General features: G+C 39.9%; 4 protein-coding genes across 5 annotated transcripts in view; all 4 read right to left on the bottom strand.

Annotated features, from left to right (window-relative positions):
* Positions 1 to 1,332: 1,332 nt before the first annotated feature.
* On the bottom strand, positions 1,333 to 11,383 carry LOC134811803 (epsin-like). The gene is made up of 8 exons (XM_063818889.1): positions 11,196 to 11,383; positions 10,519 to 10,861; positions 10,332 to 10,403; positions 9,454 to 9,491; positions 8,834 to 8,906; positions 8,502 to 8,612; positions 2,448 to 2,579; positions 1,333 to 2,293 (listed from the first exon to the last, which is right to left on the bottom strand). Exons 1-8 carry the CDS (start codon positions 11,381 to 11,383, stop codon positions 1,580 to 1,582), a joined length of 1,671 nt encoding a protein of 556 aa, XP_063674959.1. The 3' UTR covers positions 1,333 to 1,579.
* A 503-nt stretch (positions 11,384 to 11,886) lies between these two features.
* Positions 11,887 to 14,103, bottom strand: LOC134826345 (ribosomal RNA processing protein 1 homolog A-like). Its single transcript, XM_063838683.1, has 2 exons — positions 12,570 to 14,103; positions 11,887 to 12,299 (listed from the first exon to the last, which is right to left on the bottom strand). The coding sequence occupies exons 1-2, from the start codon at positions 14,064 to 14,066 to the stop codon at positions 11,985 to 11,987; spliced, it is 1,812 nt and encodes a 603-aa protein (XP_063694753.1). The 5' UTR covers positions 14,067 to 14,103; the 3' UTR covers positions 11,887 to 11,984.
* Positions 14,104 to 14,271: 168 nt separating this feature from the next.
* Positions 14,272 to 17,351, bottom strand: LOC134826346 (DNA polymerase epsilon subunit 2-like). Its single transcript, XM_063838684.1, is given in 7 exon segments — positions 14,272 to 14,947; positions 14,949 to 14,990; positions 15,151 to 15,287; positions 15,737 to 16,035; positions 16,397 to 16,707; positions 16,817 to 16,981; positions 17,163 to 17,351. Coding segments are annotated over 7 exon segments (1,572 nt in total). The 5' UTR covers positions 17,253 to 17,351; the 3' UTR covers positions 14,272 to 14,419.
* A 201-nt stretch (positions 17,352 to 17,552) lies between these two features.
* LOC134811799 (muscle M-line assembly protein unc-89-like) overlaps positions 17,553 to 19,762 on the bottom strand; it is a 102,254-nt gene continuing 100,044 nt past the window's right edge. The window contains exons 4-6 of one of the 2 annotated variants that reach the window (XM_063818884.1): positions 19,660 to 19,734; positions 18,852 to 19,536; positions 17,553 to 18,511 (exon numbers count right to left, since the gene is read on the bottom strand). In XM_063818884.1, the coding sequence (XP_063674954.1) occupies positions 18,304 to 18,511; positions 18,852 to 19,536; positions 19,660 to 19,734 (968 nt within the window). In that variant the 3' untranslated portion in view covers positions 17,553 to 18,303. The remainder of the gene's footprint in view (positions 18,512 to 18,851; positions 19,537 to 19,659; positions 19,735 to 19,762) is intronic. The other variant, XM_063818885.1, reaches the window with a different exon arrangement.

Here is a 19,762-nt window from a genome sequence, read left to right as displayed (position 1 = left end):
TCTGGCCCGGCGCACGCTACTTCTGACTTCGTAGCTCGTGCCATCGGGACATTTCGAGAAGATAGCGGCGCGCGCTACTTCGAAGAAATTTAGACGAGTAACATCCGTCAAATAAAAACCAAAGCCCAAAGCCACGTAAAATTTTTGGGCGAGCAAATTAGTAAAATAGCTCGAAAGTCACGATATAGCCGCGCACTTGTGCGCGGCTTGACCATTGTTAATTGTTAATGGTCTGGCCCGGCGCGCACTACTTCGTAGCACTTTGCACTTGCCATCGGGCCAACATTTCGAGAAGAAAGCGGCGCGCGCTACTTCGAAGAAATTTAGACGATAAGTAACATCCGTCAAGTGCGCGGCGGGTCCAAGTGAGGGAAGTAAGTGCTACGAAACTCCGCGGATAGTATAGGCTGGGACTAAATTCATAATTACACCATCGCCAGTTCATAGTTACTTAGCTCATAGTCATAGTTTGTTAATGTTAGTCTTTTCTGTATTCACTATTGCTCGATTCCCTCACGGATATGCCAGAAGTGCTTGACGGATGTTAATCATTAATTGACGAGGTCAATTCATCGCAGCTCGGCGCGGCACAGTAGCGCATCTCGCCGATCTAGCTGTGAGAAGATTCGGCGGAATGACAGGCTGAGCGCCGCCCAGTAAGGCCAGACCATTAACAATGGTCAAGATGAGTGCAAGTGGATCGAAAGAGCGCCACGCATAGGCAATAGGGTGCCAAGTACAAGGTAACTGAGCTAAATATTTCGAGCTGAGCGGATTAATCTATTAATTAGCTTGCTAGTCTATTTAATTGCTCGCTTTTCTCACTGAAGTTAAGCTCGAAACCAGCTCCGTGTATAGTATTGTATTATAATATAGGGATTAGGTATTAAACATGTAGGCACCTGACCTGCACAAAGCGGTCCAGTTCTAATCTAGTAGATTACTAAATTTAAAAGCTTTTTATTGACCCTCTTGATCATAATGGACAGCGTCATTCTCCCACTTCGTCGTTGCTAAACCAATATAGCCTTGCGCGCACTCTGACAGTGAACATGTCGTACAAGGGACCTGTCAGATCTCTCGAGCACGCGCAAAACTATACTGGTTTTTCAACAGTTATTATGTATTAGTTTTGTTTTGAAGGTAAAATACAAAGGTCAGGTCGAATATTTTTCAGAAAATCCTCGAAGACTTATCCACACTTTGCACTTGTTGCTTGAAGGAAAGGGAATCAGACAACAGGGATATGATGAATATCATTATCAGGAGCGGTAGGTTCCAGTTCACTGTTCAGGTTTAGCGATATTGTAAAAACAAGAAACAAACCAGCTTTCGTACAAGATAAAAATATCAAGTTTCAAGAAAAATAAGTTTAAATTAATACATATATCAAAATATACACCATTTCTTGGCAGTGCTTCGTTCTGAGCATCTTTAAGAATGTTGCTTCGGCGGTGACACGACACAATTTACGTACACTTTAAGATGATAAATAAAATTGAAATTTCGTTTCCTAAAAACGTCGATAAAAGGATGGCAGCATCATCATCATCTTCTAGTCTCTGTTGTCTCAGACAAATCAGTTTCCTCCTCTACCACGGCCTCTATCTCCTCCACGACTGGCCCCCCTTGGTGCTCCACCTCGACCTCGAGGGGCACCAAATCCTCCTCTTGCACCACCACGAGACCCACCAAAGCCACCTTGCTGGGTGCCGCCTCTGGGAGCACCTCTTGGAGCACCTCGGGATCCTCCAAATCCTCCCCTCGGTGCTTGCTGTCCTTGAGAAGCGCCCCGTCCACTGAAACTACTACCCCTCTGAGCACCACCTCTTTGGGTGGGAGTGCCACTACCAACACCGCCTCGTGGCGCTCCTCTGTTACTCGGCGAGGATCCTAACAAGGGACCTCTAGCGCGGCCCCGCGGACCCCCTCTAGGAGCGGGTGCTTGCTGCACTGGTGGGGCCTGCTGTTCATACCCCTGATCTTGGTACCCGCCCTGATCTGGATAGCTCTCCGAGTATTCCTCTTCGTACCCACCCTGATTGCCGTACCCTGCTCCCTGCTCGTTGTAGTAACTCTGGTCATCTGCGTAGTCGTCGTTATAGAAAGTCTGATCCTCACTGTAGCCTTGGTTGTTGTAGAACTGTTGGGGTTGTTGTTGTTGCTGTTGGTTGTTGTTGTTGTAACGGGTGTACACTTCGTACTCCTCATCGTGGAAGCTGCCAGTGGTTCCAAACTCTCCAGGCGTCCACATATGAGGCTCGTAGAGTAGAATGTTGTTCTTACTTTTAGCCTGGGAGAATAAAAGTATAGGAAATAACATAGAACACGAGGTTTGTATAATATGTTATTGACAGAAATAACATTTAACACAATGATCTTACCATAGGTCGCATTACTACTAGATTAATATATGGATAGGTAAGATTTGAATGCCAGAAACTAACCTCCTGAATGTTCTCGTAGACGCCGATTGCAGCTTCGACCAACTTCTCGTGATCTTGATTCTTGAGGTTGACGACATGTTCTCCTGAAGCAGGCAGTGGATCTCTGAACAACTGGACTATCGTATCTGTCTCCTGAGGACAAGAGTTATTTGTTAATGGGAGGTTGTGTGATCTAGACGTAATGTATCGAAAATATGTGTCTAAGAAACGTAGACTTAAGGGTATCAGGGTATGTTTGGCTAGGCTCATATCTTTGAGATGCACCCTTTAAAAACTGTTTTTTTGCTGTGTCGAAACCACGTTTTATCATGAAACGACAAATAACTGTTTTGACAGGCACGATTCGATCGGTCGACCGCAGAGATTATTCAACTTTCTCAAATAATTTCAATTATTACATAAGTACAGCTGTACTGTAGTTTATACCTAATTACCCCCTATGGCCCTATAGAAACCGAAAATTTATTTTCTGGCAGAAAGCTAGAAATTTACCAAAGTATCGACATTGTTATAAACTTATTTTGATGACCATCCCTAGCTAACCTAAAATTGCACGAGAAATCGATTAAACTTGGTTTCAGAACCCAACAATGCTTCCTTATGCCTTAAATCCATGTTTTATCGATACAATCAACATTATGATCCTGTTGATTAATTAGTAACAGGTAACAAATACGCAGAAACAACCATCACACATACATTGCATTCTTAACGGGTCGATTTCGAGTGACCAATAATCGTCGTGTGTTATGAGCACTCCAGGAGTTTGCTACGCAATAAGTGCTCAGTAATTATAATGACTCTATTTATAACAACAACAGAGTAACACTTGCACTCTGGAGCACGTGTCACGTGTTACAGCTGCAGTTGCTTAGCAATGAACAATTACAAGCTATTAAACGAGTTTTAAACCTTGGTTTAAGAGGTCACTGGTCAATTATAGCTGCCAAAATTCACGTGCTACGATAATAACTGTGGGTAATTTGGTAGCTGTTGAGAGAAAATTAATAGTTAACATTTTAAAACTTTTGTTTTCGGAGTCGTATTGAGAACAGATAAAAAGTGCTTGAAATGTGGCTGCTTTTTCTTTTCATTAGCCTTGTTCGATCAAATGGTAAGCTGGTAACTTTATTTAAGATATTTGACGAATGTTCCATGATTAGGGCGATGTTCTACATACCTCGCCAACCTAAACATTACTTCCAATACCTTTCATAAGATAGTGTACCAAATATTGAGCACCGAATGCTTCTGTAAGTATTCAAAATAGTAAACTGTTTTTGTTCTCAGATTGGATTGCTGCTGGAACCCGAAGAACAAACATTGATTTCGATATAAAATCTTCCGCGCTACAGATTCAGACTGACTCTGTAGTCGGAAGTGGAGATGTGCTGTGGGTTAGATTTGTTGAGTCAAATTCTGACAACGGTCCAGGGTTAGCCGTAAAGTTTGAAAATCCTCCGTTATACGAAATGGGTTATTGTTTATCAGATGCAATCAGTTTCAACATGCCCGATGCTGAGAAAATTCAAATTTGGACATTTAGAATGGAAAACAATAGACTTCAACTTAACTGCAATGGAGTAGAGATACTCGATTTCAACTTTGCAGAAGCATCTAGAGATGGCTGCAGAACAAAATGGTCTTTGGATTTCGCACATTTTAAATTTGAAACTGCTGACACAGCCTCAGATTCCTATAGAAAACAAATCGAAGGTAAGCAATTTCTCTCAGAGTCTCATGTCATCAATCGTGTTGACAAATTACAAGTTTTTTTCTGTGTCACCCCATGCCATTCATTGTTAGTGTGTCACCGGATAATTTTGGCACGTGGAAACTATTCAATCTTCATTCTACAAGTTAATTTGTTTATGATCATGACGAAACCTACCCATCATTACCGGCTTATAAATAATAATAATAAACGATATTTTTATTTTCGATACGCAGGATCTTATAATACCTTTCTCTAATTTATTTGTATTTCATTTATTGCCTTCAGACTGGACTGCTGCTGGAACTCGAAACACAAACATTGATTTCGACCTGCAATCTTGCCCGTTACAGATACAGACTGACTCAGTAGTCGGAAGTGGTGATTTGCTGTGGGTTAGATTTGTAAAATTCAATTCTGACGACGGTCCAGGGATATACATAAAGTTTAATGATCCCCCGACATACTCAATTGGCCAGTGCAGTAACATTTCGAATGTTGAATTCACTATGCCCGGTGCTGATAAGCATAAAATTTGGACGATCAGCAAGCAAAACGAAACGTTGCAACTTAATGGTAATGGAGTAGAACTATTCGACTATAACTTTAAAGAATCATCAGAAATTACCTGCAAAACAAAGTGGGCGTGGGATTTTGCGCGTATTAAATTTATGAGCACAGATGCTAACACTGATACAGCTTCGGACATGTTTAGACAACTCACTAAAGGTAATAATTGTGACTTGTACGTTTTTAGTTAGAGGTTCTGACGAAAGCTATTGTCACAGCGAAATTTATATATCTACATATTCAACTAGAAGATCCAATTAATGTAATTATAGCAGTCACGGGTCAAAATACACGGGTATCACCTCCCCAACAGTAGACAAGCTAACTTCTTAATTTTATAGTTTGCACTGGATTACCCGATGGCTGGACTAGAGTGACGACAGAGACAAAGTTTCCAGTGGATACGGGTACCACAATAACTGTGTTGTGTCAGGATGGTTGGATCAACACTGGCAGCAAAACGATAACTTGTAACACCTATAAGTACGGAGACTTTGTGTACGACTCAGAACCAACATGTGGGCTTGCATATGGTAAGGATGGAAAGTTTATATTTCTTAAGCTGGAGTCCGAAGGTTTCACGAACCTTCAGACTCGGGTGTATTAAATTTTTGAAACACATTCTAACAGACATTTCTTTTGCGCGACTGATGGTGAGAAAGAGCAAGTAAAGCACTGGCATGAATTTGGTACATTTATGCTCTTTTTCAAACTATTCCTTAACCAAGATATAATCTAACAGGAAAGAAATTTGTCAAGGACAACATCTACTGTCTACTGAAATTTGTTTCACCATTTTCGGTATTGTGTCAAAAATGTCGTTATTTTTGTCATGGCTAGTATAGAGAAAACCCGATTTGATTACACCCACGATATTTAGGGCTTTGTTAAGTAAGTAGCCTTGTCACTAAGACCTCATGCTGAGCTCTCGGTTGCTAACGACTAAGTGACTGATGATAGACTATCACTCCTATAGCAAAAGGATATTACGGGTACATGCAGTTATAAGGATATTAATGACCCTGGGGCAATCCAGACCTCTTATTTCTCGTCATCCCTTAGGAACCAAGAACAGTAGCCACCGCCTCTAAGCAACAGCATCATCAGCTGAATGTAATGTTATTGTGCTTTTAAAGATTATGTGGCATCCAGCGAAAGGAGGTAAATGATCTAGTCGCATCGTAACTCAGACGGAACCATTAGTCGCACTCTCCCTCTCTCTTTCTCCCAAAGATGTTATGAGTAGGACCATCCTGGTCCAGCATAATCCTTGTTGAGCTGCATCTAGTCAGCATGGTCTCAGTTAATTCATAGTAGCTTGTAATCTGTCAGCCAATGCTATAGACCCGTTTATGTGAGTTTTTCTTTTGTAACACAAAGAAAGGAGTCAAAGCAGGTACCCAGACCAATGACAAAACAATCGCAAGCAGAGGACATTATCCTCGGTTATGTCGACGCCACGAATATGTGAGAGCCGGGTTTTTGGTTTTATTTCTAGAAGAACCTCTTATCTATATTTTAGTTACGAATGGCGCGGTGAACTCTTGAAATATGCGTTTTCATTTGAATCCAACTCGTTTCTAGCTCTGATCATACAGCAAAACAACCAGTTACCTCTGATAGAGCTGAGTATAAACACAGTAAGTCGGACTTTAAACACGGTCTTATTGTGTTAATCCACATGGCTTTTTTAATGTTATAATTGAAAAAAGCCCACAAATAAGGATTAATTTCAATTTTCTGGCAATTTTTGGCAGCCTCAAATTTCCTTTTCTTAACACCTGATTCCGGTCCGGAAAATATATTGATATCCGGCCGTTTCCGGTACGGCAGTCTAAACCCCTACACCGGTCGGTTCCTAATTGCAACCAGCTGTACTGACCACCAAACGACGGTTTTTGGCGGCATTGTCTGACGTATTACCTATTTATAGTCACGCGTTCCGTGATTGCAAAGGGCAAAGTAAATGTCCTGATTCTCATCTGTTTGTTTCAAGAGAGTAAAAATATTGATGATTACTTGTGTCAACGGATCTTTCTGGACTCAATTTGTGGCCCTGTTTTTCAACTGATGGCAACTCTTGTCACTTTAGCTTAATATTACCACGTTGCAGGATGAAAATTTTCATATTACTGTCTATTTTACAATGGTTTCTCGCTTCACAAATATCAGGTGAGATAATGTTCCTCTGACCTTTATGTCCTGATTCACCAAGATTATATTTGACTTTACTCCCTGTCATATATTGGCAGGACTTCTATAGAGTTGAAATTTGAACAATAAATGTTTACAGGTTGGACTGCTTGTGGACCTCGAGACACCAACATCGATTTTGACATTTATTCTGCTCCGCTACAAGTTCATACTAACTCTGTGGTTGGAAGTGGAGATACCCTCTGGGTGCGATTTGTTGAGTTAAATTCTGACCACGGTCCAGGGATAACAGTTAATTTTAACAATCCCCCGGAATATATCATTGGCCTCTGTACCCCTAAATTAATCAGTTTCACCATGCCCTGTGCGGAGGAATTTAGAATTTGGACGATCAGAATGAAAAGCAGCAGACTTCAACTTAGCTGCAATGGACTAGAGATATTCGACTTAAATATCGCAGAATCATCTAAAGTTAAGTGCAGAACAATGTGGTCTTTGGATTTCGCACACTTCAAATTTGGAACTCTTGATAGCGCTTCAGATGCATATAGGCAACTAATTGAAGGTAAGGAAATTCCCTTGAACCCATGTTATCAATTATGAAGAAAAAAAGGTACATTGAGCACGGGGTCCTCTCAGTTATATAATCAGTTATGATAATGAACCTATTTTATAGTTTGCACTGGATTACCCGATGGCTGGACTAGAGTGACGACAGAGACAAAGTTTCCAGTGGATACGGGTACCACAATAACTGTGTTGTGTCAGGATGGTTGGATCAACACTGGCAGCAAAACGATAACTTGTAACACCTATAAGTACGGAGACTTTGTGTACGACTCAGAACCAACATGTGGGCTTGCATATGGTAAGGATGGAAAGTTTATATACCATGAACTGGCGACTAAATTTTCCTCTTGACTAAATTTTCCTCCTGACTAAATTTTCCTCCTGACTAAATTTTACTCCTGACTAAGGTTCCCCCTTTTTATGTCACTGCCGATAAAAGTCTACTTTAACCTAGATATCACTAGTAAAGACCTTCTTAAAGGATTGGAGATTTGATGTTTCAAACAAACTGAAACGTTTTGCAGATGAATAAATCAAAAAACTGTTCCAATCCAAAATAATTCAAGGCTTCCGTGCGAGGATAAGCAGGCCAAAAAGGGCTGTCCTACTACATGAAGAGAACTGTGAAGCAGCGGGGGTGGGTTTGAGCGGCGTTTCATCCTGCAGTCCATATTAAAATAAGATCCAGCGTTTTAAAAAAATGAATTCCAATTTTGAGTTCACGTGATTTTGTAACTGGGATTTGTTTGTACTTTTCTATCACCATCTTTAGGACATGTTTCACTGTTTCAGATTTTGCCTTTTATTTGGAGAGTGTGACTGTTACAGTATTTATTATCGAACTCGCGAAAAATTTAGTCGTGATGCCGTGAATTTAATAAAATTGTATAAAATTGCATTATATGTAAATCTTAGTCAACCCCCTCCGGCGCGGCCTCCAATAATGCCATACACAGACACGACTTGAAAAATAGTCTGGAAAGAAAACCATTTAAAACAAAATAAAAAACAGTTGGTCATCAGTTTACAGATATTTTTTATCTTACCTCTCTGATTTTCTTGGTATTTGCTCCCTTAGGCCCGATAACAATACTGCACGTATGTTCTGGTACCATCAACTTCAAGATGAACTTTCCTCTGTACCTGTCAAACGGTGCCTGAAAATTATGGTTTTAAGATTTTAAAGTTGTTTAAAGTTGTGGTGCCACCATTTTTTAAGGGGGGGGGGGGGGGGGGGGGGGGGCCCACCATTTTTTAACACTGTTGGCTTTCAAGATGAAAATTATCAAAAACTATGACTTGCGTCCAAAACACTAATTCAGGGAAACGTTAAGAGGTATACACTATACAGTATACACCGTATAGTCTTGGAACTTACCGCTTGCACATTCTTGACGACCTCGTTCAAACAGATCTTGAGCTGCTCAGGGCTTCCTTCGATACTAACAACGCTAAATGGAAATAGAATTTAGGCGATGAATAATAGCAGTTTAAATGATTTTTAGGTTGCGGATTTTACACATATTTTTAGGTATTTTGCATTTCTGAACTTGTTACATTAAATATTTTTATTGTTCATTTGGCATAATTGAATGTTTTTCAGTATTACGATTTGGTTTTTTAGATTAAACATATTTTATTGATTACAATTATAAAATGGGCAGGCAACCAACTCAAAATTTGTTTTCTTTATTCTTATCATGGCAAAAACTTAAAGCAATTTGTTTATTATTTTTAGAGTCATTGATTGGGGATTGATATAACGTACGAACTATAATTTAAAGACTATCAAAATTCATCGACGCATTAAATTTTCCGTCTTACGTACTCTAGGATGTACAGTTTTCCCAAATCGTCAGTGAAAGTGGTCACGATTGTTTACTTAAATTTGGATACGAATTATTTCATAATCATGAACAATTATAGAGTTGGTTGCCCCTTTCTAACAATTATAGAATTGAATTAATTTATAACCAATTGTTGAAATTCTCCTCTTACCGTTCAGCAGTACCCTCAGGCAGTGGTACTTTGTTTGTCTAGACAGGAAAACGTTTTGTTAGTTTTCAGTTTTTCTCATTTTTCATCAACACATTTCAGCATTTCATCGAGATTTCGGGGGTTTGAGCCTCTTTGAGGCAAAGCTTTGGAAAGATTTTGTTAGTACACATTTCGTTTGTTATCTTAATTAAGTTGTCATGGCTGCAACCAGGCAACCTGTAAAATTATTGAAAGTTTATACCATCTACATAGTCTTTCAAATTTTGAATTTTAACGGTCGATTTCTTTATTATAACTAATTCTTCATATTTACAGGCATTTATAGGTACATACATTCATGTTAAAGTCAGTATACACTATCATTCAAATTGCTATGTTTTTAGTCTCCTTATCAACTAACAACGAAATTTAAGATGAAGATTGAATATATATATAATAGGCCAGGAATTTCATTCGTTTAGATTGCAGTCATGGGAAGGGCTCAGAATTATGTATTATACGACTATTTACCAATTTTTCGCAAATTCAGATATTTATTTTGCAAATCTCGTAAGTAGAACGGATGGTTTGAATGCCAAGAGTATCGGCCAAGATCTAAATTTTAAGAATGTATCTAGACGACTAGTTTTTATATTATTAGATAATTTGATTTATCACCCAAATTCAATGTATAGTAAGTACTCTTTAAAGTTGGGAAGTATCGACTTAATAACTGTAAGACAAATAGGTTTTGTTATATGAAGTTGAATTTAGGAAGACAGTTGGGCCGATGACTCAAACGGCAGGTGCTGAAAATTACAAGGTGTTACAGGTCAATTTCAATCCTCATATCTTTTCGAGATTATTTGTCAAATCATTAAATTCACATTAAAACTTACTCCTTGGGTATAAATAGAGATTTTGCATCCTTCACCGGCTGCTTCTTTCAGCTGTTTTATGTTTTGGCCACCCTGAAATTAAAACTATGTCAATAAATTGGTATAATAAGACTGAGTTGCATTGAAAATTAGAGGTCGAATATGAGAGTATCATAAACATAATGAGAAATAGCACAAGTGAACTCACGGGGCCTATGATTGATTTGACACTGCGAACAGGAACAAGTATTCTGTAAACGTTATCGTTAACTTTCCTCTTCTTCACGAATTCTATAGACCCGGTCATGTTGCCTTGGTATTCGTCTTGTTGATAACTGCGCTTCTGAGCCGTGAATCCTCCACCACCGCCTCCACGAGGTGCGCTACCACCGCGCCCACCCCCACCCCCACCCCCACTTCCACGACCAAATGAACCGCCGCCACGACCAAAAGAACTGCCTCTTCCACGGGAATTCCCCCGGAAACCTCCCCCTCTGGAGTCACCACGGCCACGGCCGCGTCCTCTGGTACCTTGGTTACCACCATTGTACCTGAAACAAAATCACTTTAGATACATAATTGCATACCAATACTAAACAAGTCAGTTTAAACGAAAACCGAAAGATTGATGAATCCAATAGCAGTATTCGAAGTCAGCAGTGGCGTAACGAAGGGGGGCGCTGTGCGGGGGGCGCCAAATCGTCGTTTGAATGTGGGAACATTTTGAAAAACTGAACTCTAAAGTGCTATTAAAATTTTACCAGCGTATTCTCTAAAATCACCTAATTTGTTTAATTTTACGTTTCTTCTTTAAGAGGAGAGGGCCGGGCTGGGAGCCACATAAAATGGAAAGCTGATATAAATCGTGTTTCGCGACAAACTTACGGCGTGTTTTGATTCTGATAACCTCCCGAATTTTCCTCTGGGTAGCTACTCTCCTTCTGTTCTGTGTAGGATTCTTGCGGAGTGTAGGACTGATCCTGCTGATCGTACGATTCCTGACCATATTGGCCCTGCTGGTCATCGTAGCCCTGTTGCTCAACTTGCGTATCGCCGCTTTGATAATCTGCCATCCTGCAAGATAGGTTGTTTTTCAATCATCCGGATTGATTTGAATTGTCATATATTTTCCAGTGTATTATTCGAATCATGTGGCATAATTTAAGAGAAAAGAACACGCGTGCGCGCGAGGTTTTAAAGTTCTTACAAGAGAAACGTAGAAGTTTGCTAGTATCTGAAGTACTTTTATAATTTTGTCCCACGTTTATTGAAAATGAGGTCTCTGTGTAGAATGTGCTAAATTTCGTAATTACACAAACGAGAGTTTGAAGTGATAAAATTAATAAGTTAAAACTTTACTGTATATAATTAGCCACAAACATCATTTAGAATCAATACAAAACAATGATAAAAAGACTGTAAAGCGTTTAAGGCTTTACTAAAAAGATCCCGGGGTAAATAAATATGTCGCAATAGGTATTCGGTGTGAATAACTTGCAACAGGTCAAGGTTTAACCCTAGATTTTCCTTTCTTTCTGGCTTGTGATCGAGTTAGAGCAGGGGACATCTTCAAAACACCTTTCAGTGGCGTTCTTGTGCTGTCGAATGGTTTAGGGCTCTCCAAGGATGTATTTTTCTTGAAGAAAAACGTTTGGTTGTTCTCCATTGACAGCCTCACTTTCTTCTTAGTTGAGGGTGGATCTGCGATGGGGGTTGAGGGTGATTCAGGGGTAGGTGTTTGACAGATTGACTTCTTCTTTCTCTTGCGAAGTGAAGCTGCTGTCCTTGTTCCTTTTGGAGATGGTGATACTGCACCTGTTTCGTCTGAAGGTAAAGCAACTTCCTGACCATTCTCCACTGAAGGTTGTTCCAATTCTGCGGTGACTTCGTTCTCAGCAGGCTCAGCAGCTTCCAGGGGCTGCTTCTTTGGTGTTTTCTTTGGAGTTTTCTTACCTTTGGTAGACTTTCGTTTTTCAGTTTTCTTGGCTGGTGTTTCGTCTGAGGGTAAAGCAACTTCCTGACCATTCTCCACTGAAGGTTGTTCCAATTCTACGGTGATTTCGTTCTCAGCAGGTCCAGCAGGTTCCAGGGGCTGCTTCTTTGGTGTTTTCTTTGGTGTTTTCTTACCTTTGGTAGACTTTCGTTTTTCAGTTTTCTTGGCTGGAACCTCCAACTCGGGCTGGGTAAGTGATGGCTCAATCTCATCTTTTGTATCCATTACTGCTGGAGCGATGACCGTTTCGTCTGTTAAGTCAACAGTCTGTTCCACGGATTCTTCCTTTCATCGGCAGCCATTACATCCCCGCCGGTATCGTTACTGTCATCTTTGGTATCGTCTTCAACAACAGTTTCTTGGCCATCTTCTGAAGTCTTATTATCCATTTCTCTTGCGACGGTATCATCAACGACTTCTTTAACGTCATCAACAACTTGTTCGCTTATGACAGCTGCATCATTAATTGCACTATCATCCTCAACTCCACCATTAGAGACCACCGGAGCTTCTTCTACCACAGTGGGAACTGCAAACTCTACTTCAGTAACGGGGATCACAACAGAGTCTGGTTCAGAAACATGTGTTTCTGTTTCCATCGGCTCATCTTCAGCTTCCTCAACATCTTCAGTGTTATTCTGATCAACTTCAACAGTTGCAGATTCTGCTTCTGGCTCATTTACAGGAATAGTTTCTTTTTCACCCTGATCTACTATTTCACTGACAGATGCGGCAGCTTCCTCAACTTTAGTATCACTACTTTCTGCTCCATTCTCCTCAGTTATGTCAGCAATACTTTCCTCGACAGCTTGTTTCACTTTCTTCTTTTTCTTCTTCTTTGGTGGTTTAACCTCATCACCAACTTCAGCCCCATCTGGACTATTGGAACTTACATTCTCGTCGTTGACATTCTCCAGTTTGTGTTTGCCAAGGGGAGAAGAACTGGATAAATCTACCCCGCCGGCTGTTGCAATATCATTACGAAGCTTATATAGCAACTTTCGGTTTCTCGTCAAAATATCTGGTTGAATAGCAATTGTGGTGATAAAAGAAGTCAACTGCTCGTGATCAACTTTAAAACTGATAGATTTATAAATTATCGGGCTGAAAAGATTTTCCATGAAAACACGACTGAGATCTTTCTTGGGTGTTTTGGACAGAGCAGTGACATAACACAAGAGCATCTCAGTGATGAAAAGAGGAGACGTTGAGTCATTACAAATTGCTGAGTAGATTGGGTATAAATGTTCTGAGATAAAAACGGAGATGGAATCAGGGCACTGAGATTGTGAGTTGATGATCCTGATATCAAGGGTATCCACCACATTGCTTACAATCGTATCATCCCAATTGTTTTCTTTACAGAATTCCATTACACATTTCAGCGCTGTTTTGATAAACATGTAAAATTTGTCCAGTCTGTGACGATCAATCCCGACCCACTCACGGGCGATCGTCTCACAAAACCCACCGAAAAAACTGATACCATCGTCGATATCCGGTAGAAGAGATACAATCTGAGAGATATCAAGTGCAAGGGTTTGCTGAGTGAGAGGTTTGTCGCTGTACCACATCGAGTAATGCAGACCTTTCCATATCTTGATGATTTCGTCGTGGTCCAGGGTCCCTTGTTTGCTTTTGGTAACCAGCCAACGTTTCACTTTCTTCAGCGCAGATTCCCGCGTGTCCTTGTTGTTGTGTGCCAAGCGCTTCGCGAAGGAGATGTGAGAATCATCGCTAACTGCAGGTCCATCAGCCGGCATACTGACCTGGATGGATTTAGTATTAACTGGGCTTAGTTTGGATTAATTAGTTAATAAGTTTGGATTAATTAGTTGATGAGAATTGAAGGGAGCTAATTTGGATTGATTGATTGATAAGATTGACGATTATTTATGCACTGAAAAGAAATTAGCACGTACTAAAGCTAAAGTATTATGTTTTGAAATTAAAATAAAACGAGTGCAGTTGAAATGAATTATCATAATAGTCATGTTGACAGTAAATTAGAAATGATTATATAATTTAGAAATAATTTATATGATAGAACTTCAAATACAACATGGCAACTAAAAGCTTTAAAAACATAATCAAAATGTAAAAAGGTTTGTAAAATCTACGTTGAAATTTCACAGTTTTCAATCTTTTTCTGAGCAGGCAAATACACTTTAAAACTGAAATTACTTTTAGGAAAGCTGCCAGGGTTGAAGATGAGACAGTCAGTAGCTGACACGCTAAACGCATCATACTTATCAGCTACCACCACTACATCCGGTATTGGGTAGAGTCTGAGGGCATGGTCATGTGACCAGTACACGGGCATGGCGTGTAGCGGTAACGGCGCCAGATGTCCTTGTGACAGCAGTGTCTTCGCTAAATGCACGTGCAATTCCTCGCTGCGCAGCGGAAACTTGATACAATGTCTGCACATCTTGTTAATTAGATTCTCCCTGAACAACACCATTTCCTGACTACAATACTGGACACGTGCAGGGTTAGAACACATGCGGGCACGTGCTAGTTTCTTGGTGACGGGCTCCACAATAGAGGCGGGGAGAGGAGGGCGGGGGAGGACCGGACCAGGGCCTGGATCCTGAGGACCGGGGACGAAGAGGAAGTAGGAGTCTGAACATAGAGAGGGGAACAGAGGACAACATGTCTGCTAGAGCCTTAAATCCTGCCTTCATCTGAGGTTAATTTAGAGTTAGAAAGTGTGTAGATATGATACATGATGTTATTAATCACGTGTTACTTATTTAAAGGACCATGGTGGCTTGCTTCCTTGCTTTAAGTGATATGAAGTGATGCTACCATCGTTAAGTGCTTCATATCTTTAGTATTGCTTACCTTACTGACAGTGTTCTTATGTGATTGTCCAGAGGTGAAGTTACCGAAGAAGACAAAAGCAAAGGGCGGGACCTTGCTGTATCCAGTAAACATAGTCTTCAGCTTGCTCAAAACTGAGGGTTGGTCTAACCAAACATCTGAAAATAGCGCAGTATTGAAATACGGAATTCGAGGCTTTTAATATTCTTGTTGTGATTGGAGAGTTTTTGAATACCTAACAATTTCTATTGTCAAGATATTCAACCTTGAGACAAAAGAGCTTATAAGTTGACCTAATAAAGCAGCAAACGGTGTAAATGTACACCAGTTGAACAGGTGCATTGTGTAACTATGATCAAGACAAAGAAACTTCAAAGAAAAATAATTGGGCCTCATTGTAGATAGTTCAGATCATGTACTTAACAAACATTATATACATTATACAGTGTACTGTGTACAGTGTACAGTGCAGTGGTACATCTCATGTGAAATTATCGTTTAATTAGATACGTGTTATCAAATTATTGCACTTTCTAAAAGAGAACATGCACTCAAGTTCTCTAATCTGTATCTAACCTGCACTCAATTTCTCTAATCTGTATCTAACCTGATACGAAGACAAACATAGCATCCTGCTTCTCCCGCTCCATGTCCCTCAGCAGCTGAATACTCCCCACACTGGCCGTGGAGGGACCTCCGAAGAAGTTTGTGCTCCCAAAGTAGTTCCTGGTGATTCTGGGGGGTTCTGGGGGTGGCAGCCCCACTCCTGATACCTTGAACACATTCTTAACATCGTCGTAAGAACCCTCAGCTAGAACGAAGGTGTTCTCAGTGAACATTCCTACGTGGAATTTAGCAGCACTCAGGTCGCACAGCATGTGGGACGAGGCATCTTCTAGAAAATACCTGAATATTGAGGGTGCTTTTAGTTACACTGGAAATATAATTTTAGAAACATCCAGGTTGAGAGTGAGAGTGAGAGCTTTTGATTGTGTGAGCAGAATAAAAGTTGTTGGACAGGTTGAGAATGAAAATATCGAGCTAATGTTTAAATTGGCGTAATAAAAGATCATAATAGGAGGAAATTGTTGGTTTCTAATTGCACACCTTTAGATATATATACGTAAAGTATGTATAATCATCACGAGCATTAAATGATGATTAATAAACCAACAAGTTTAGTGTAAGAGTGTGATGTGTAATATGTGTAATATGTGTAATATGTGTAATATGTGTAATATGTCTAATATAAGTACTAATAACTCACTTGCCCTCCTCGATCTGCACTAACATAGCCATGACAATAGTGTGTTTATGCTCGCCCTGCTGCCCCAACACTTGCTCCACCGTCTGCAGATCAAACTTGTGACTCTGACTAATAGCGCCCGGTACTGGCGGCGTAAACAGGTCGTGTCGCTCGATCCTCTGCATGATTAGCCAGTACCGGTCCTTTGTGATGCGCGTCTTGTCGGCAGCACAGCCAAATAGGGATTTAGGGGACGTGTCCAGGAGGAGCTTCTTACGTTCGTAGTTGTATTTGTGCCGGGGAGCTTCAAATACGTCTATCACATTAAACATCTGAGTAGAGGAGGGGCGTGAGCTTTTGTGGCAGTCTTCTAATATGATTATGACAGTGTATTTCGATCTAAGTTAATTTTATTCTCTACACGTGAAAACGAGTCATCACCTTGTCTGAGTTCTCAGGCTGAACATCGTCATTACACTCTGAAACAGCAGACTCGAGTACTGATTTGTCCACAACTGGGGAGGGAAGGTTGAGGTTACTTAACACGTCTATAATACGAGATAATGCTTCATCCGCTTCGGAGTGATCTGATTCTCGCAGCAGTGACTGAAGAAGTGTGGAATTTAGAGAGTGGCATAGATAATCAAAGTTATACATTTTCAACATAAAATTCTTCGTCTCTGAAAAAAAAAACCATAGCTCTGCAACAACTTCGACTGATGTATCGTGAAAAAGCTGATATTTCATCTGACCTTACTATGTAACGAATGAAAATGATTTAATTCACCTGAAGGTAGGTGCTCCCCTCGCTCCTCAAGGATAACCCATGTAATCTGAATGTCTTCACAATCTTACTCCGCAGAGGATCCGGAGCCATGTCCTCACTGCTCCTCTGGTGACTACAGTCACTACAGTCACTACAGTCACTACAGTCACTACAGTCACTACAGTCACTACTGGAGTTACCAGAGTAGTGATCTCATCATCTGGTCAGAGTGTGGTTAAGATGTGAACATTGAGAACGACTAGAGTTATAAATAGTACAGGAGTTTTATTTTATGTTGCTTAATTGTCAATTGTCATGGTGATTGGTAGCCATTTTTTATTTGCGTGACCGTTCAAATTACATCCTGACTCGTGAGTCTCACTTAACTTGGATCAATGCAAACCATTCTGATAGTTGAAGTAAAGAAAATGAAGAGCTTTTACATTAAAACAAGATTTTAAATTCATTCAAACAAACAAAAGATAACACTCTACCATCGCATTTCTAGCCGAGCTGTAAACTATAAGGAAAAAGAAGTAAATACATCAAACAAAATGTTAAGCAATTTGAGGAAGTTAAAGTTAAGAGTCTTATTCATTCATAATTTAGTTAAATATACCAATACTTAATAATTATTATTAATTTACTCTGATCGAATTATCACTTAATCATCGAATTATTACTTAATTATCAACAAATGGTGGCAAAATAAACAATTCTCCGCTGGCAATGCTACGTATTTACATTCAGCAGCCCATGAAACATCGCAATATTTTACTATTAATTAAGTGTTAATTAAGAATAAAAATGTATCACTTTTTACAAGTTTTTTTTTGATTTTTGAAATGGTTAAAATATTTCGTAAAACGATCAATTTACAAATCGTTCTTCCTTTAAAAGGTCGATTGATTTCATATATATATTATACATGAACAATGCAATATTAAACAGTTAACCATGAACTGATACAACTATATCTATATTTGCTGAATAAAATGATTGGCCAGCATATATCTAATTATCTGAATTATAAATTAAACTGTAAGTTTTCATCTACTCTGAAGAATATGACCGCAGTTCCACAAGATAAATACAAATGAACAAGACAAGGAGCGAACTTAAAGTCCGGTAACCATGGAAACATGATAAAATATCCGCACATCTAGATACTGTACATTCCATTGATAAGGTAATCGTCAGTAAGGGAGGAGTAGAGGCGTCTCCTCTTGTTTCCATAGTAACGAACGACGAGACCAAGACCGAGGACGATGAGAGTTGAGCCGCCGACAACGGAAACCCAAAACATAACATCTTTCTTTGTGTAGGTGTCAGGTTGTTTAGTCTGGATAGTGTGGATATCTACCTCGACACTGTGGGAAGGTGGGGAGGATAGTGGTTAGCGGTTACTAGTTAGTGGTTAGACATGTGATACTGAATATTATAAGAAATGAGATACAATTATATGTATTTTTCTGTATAGACAGAAACTGTCTGTGTACATTGTACATATTGTACATATTGTACATTGTATAAACATAGCACACCAATTTCCAGATCAAGATTAAATGCTTATTTTTTGATAAGTACAAACCACGAAACATGAATAATTGAAAGATGCAGTCATGAAAATTGTAAAATATTAAAATTCAAAGATTGGAAAAAGATAACAGATCTTCTTATAACCAGCAATTAATAAATGGTAATTCTTACCTAACGTTAGCTGCTGGCATAGATTCGTCGGATTTTTTCTTAGTTTCCTCAGGCTTATCAACCACGACAACTGCAGGTTGTTTCTCCTGCCCGATCACAGTTTTACTCTGGTCCTCCTCAGAAGTGCTCGCTTTACTCACCGTCCCATTCACCTTCACATCTGTATTAACCTCCACTTTACCTTCAACAACAGGAACTTCGTTAGGGAGTTTCGCTTTTTCAGTAGGAGTCACTTCTTCCTTCTCTGTTACAACATCGTCAGGTTTTGCTGTGGCTGGTTTGGGAACAGCTTTCTGAATCGTGTCAGGAATGTCTGGCTTCTCGTCGTTGTTTTTCACTGTGACAGCGTTGGTGTCTGGGGATGAAGATTGGGTTGGTTCGGTCTGCTCGGCTTCTTTCTGTACCTCTTTCGCGTCTACTGTGTTGTTCTTTGCGGTTTCGACTTTGGAGGTTGCAGAAACTTCGGGTTTTACCGTAGCATCTGGGGTTTTGACCTGAGATTCCGGAATTTCCGAAGGAGAATCGGGGATTTTTGCTACAGGTTCTGCTACAGGTTCTGCTGATTGACTTTCAGGTTGTTGTTGTTCTAATGGAGCGGAAGTATCAGGCTGTACTTTTTCCTCGTCAGCTTTCACATCACTGGCTGGAGTAGAACTTTTCTGTGGTTCAACAGGAGAATCAGCTGCTGAAAAGTATTTTATTAAGTATGCGGTGTTTTGTGATAACCACTCAAACTAAGTTTTTATGTCCAGATGGAAATATAACTTTTAGCGGTAGAGATTTTGATAACTAGTACAGATCGACTAACCTTGATGGCTCTCAGTCGCATTATCAGCATGATTCACTACATCCGGTCCGGAGCTCACAAATATGTTAGAAAAATCTGAGGAAATGATTATCAAAACGTATTG

Source organism: Bolinopsis microptera, chromosome 2 (assembly GCF_026151205.1).
Source record: "Bolinopsis microptera isolate Bmic1 chromosome 2, MBARI_Bmic_1.0, whole genome shotgun sequence".
Lineage (NCBI taxonomy): Eukaryota > Metazoa > Ctenophora > Tentaculata > Lobata > Bolinopsidae > Bolinopsis > Bolinopsis microptera.
This window is presented reverse-complemented; position numbering and strand designations above follow the sequence as displayed.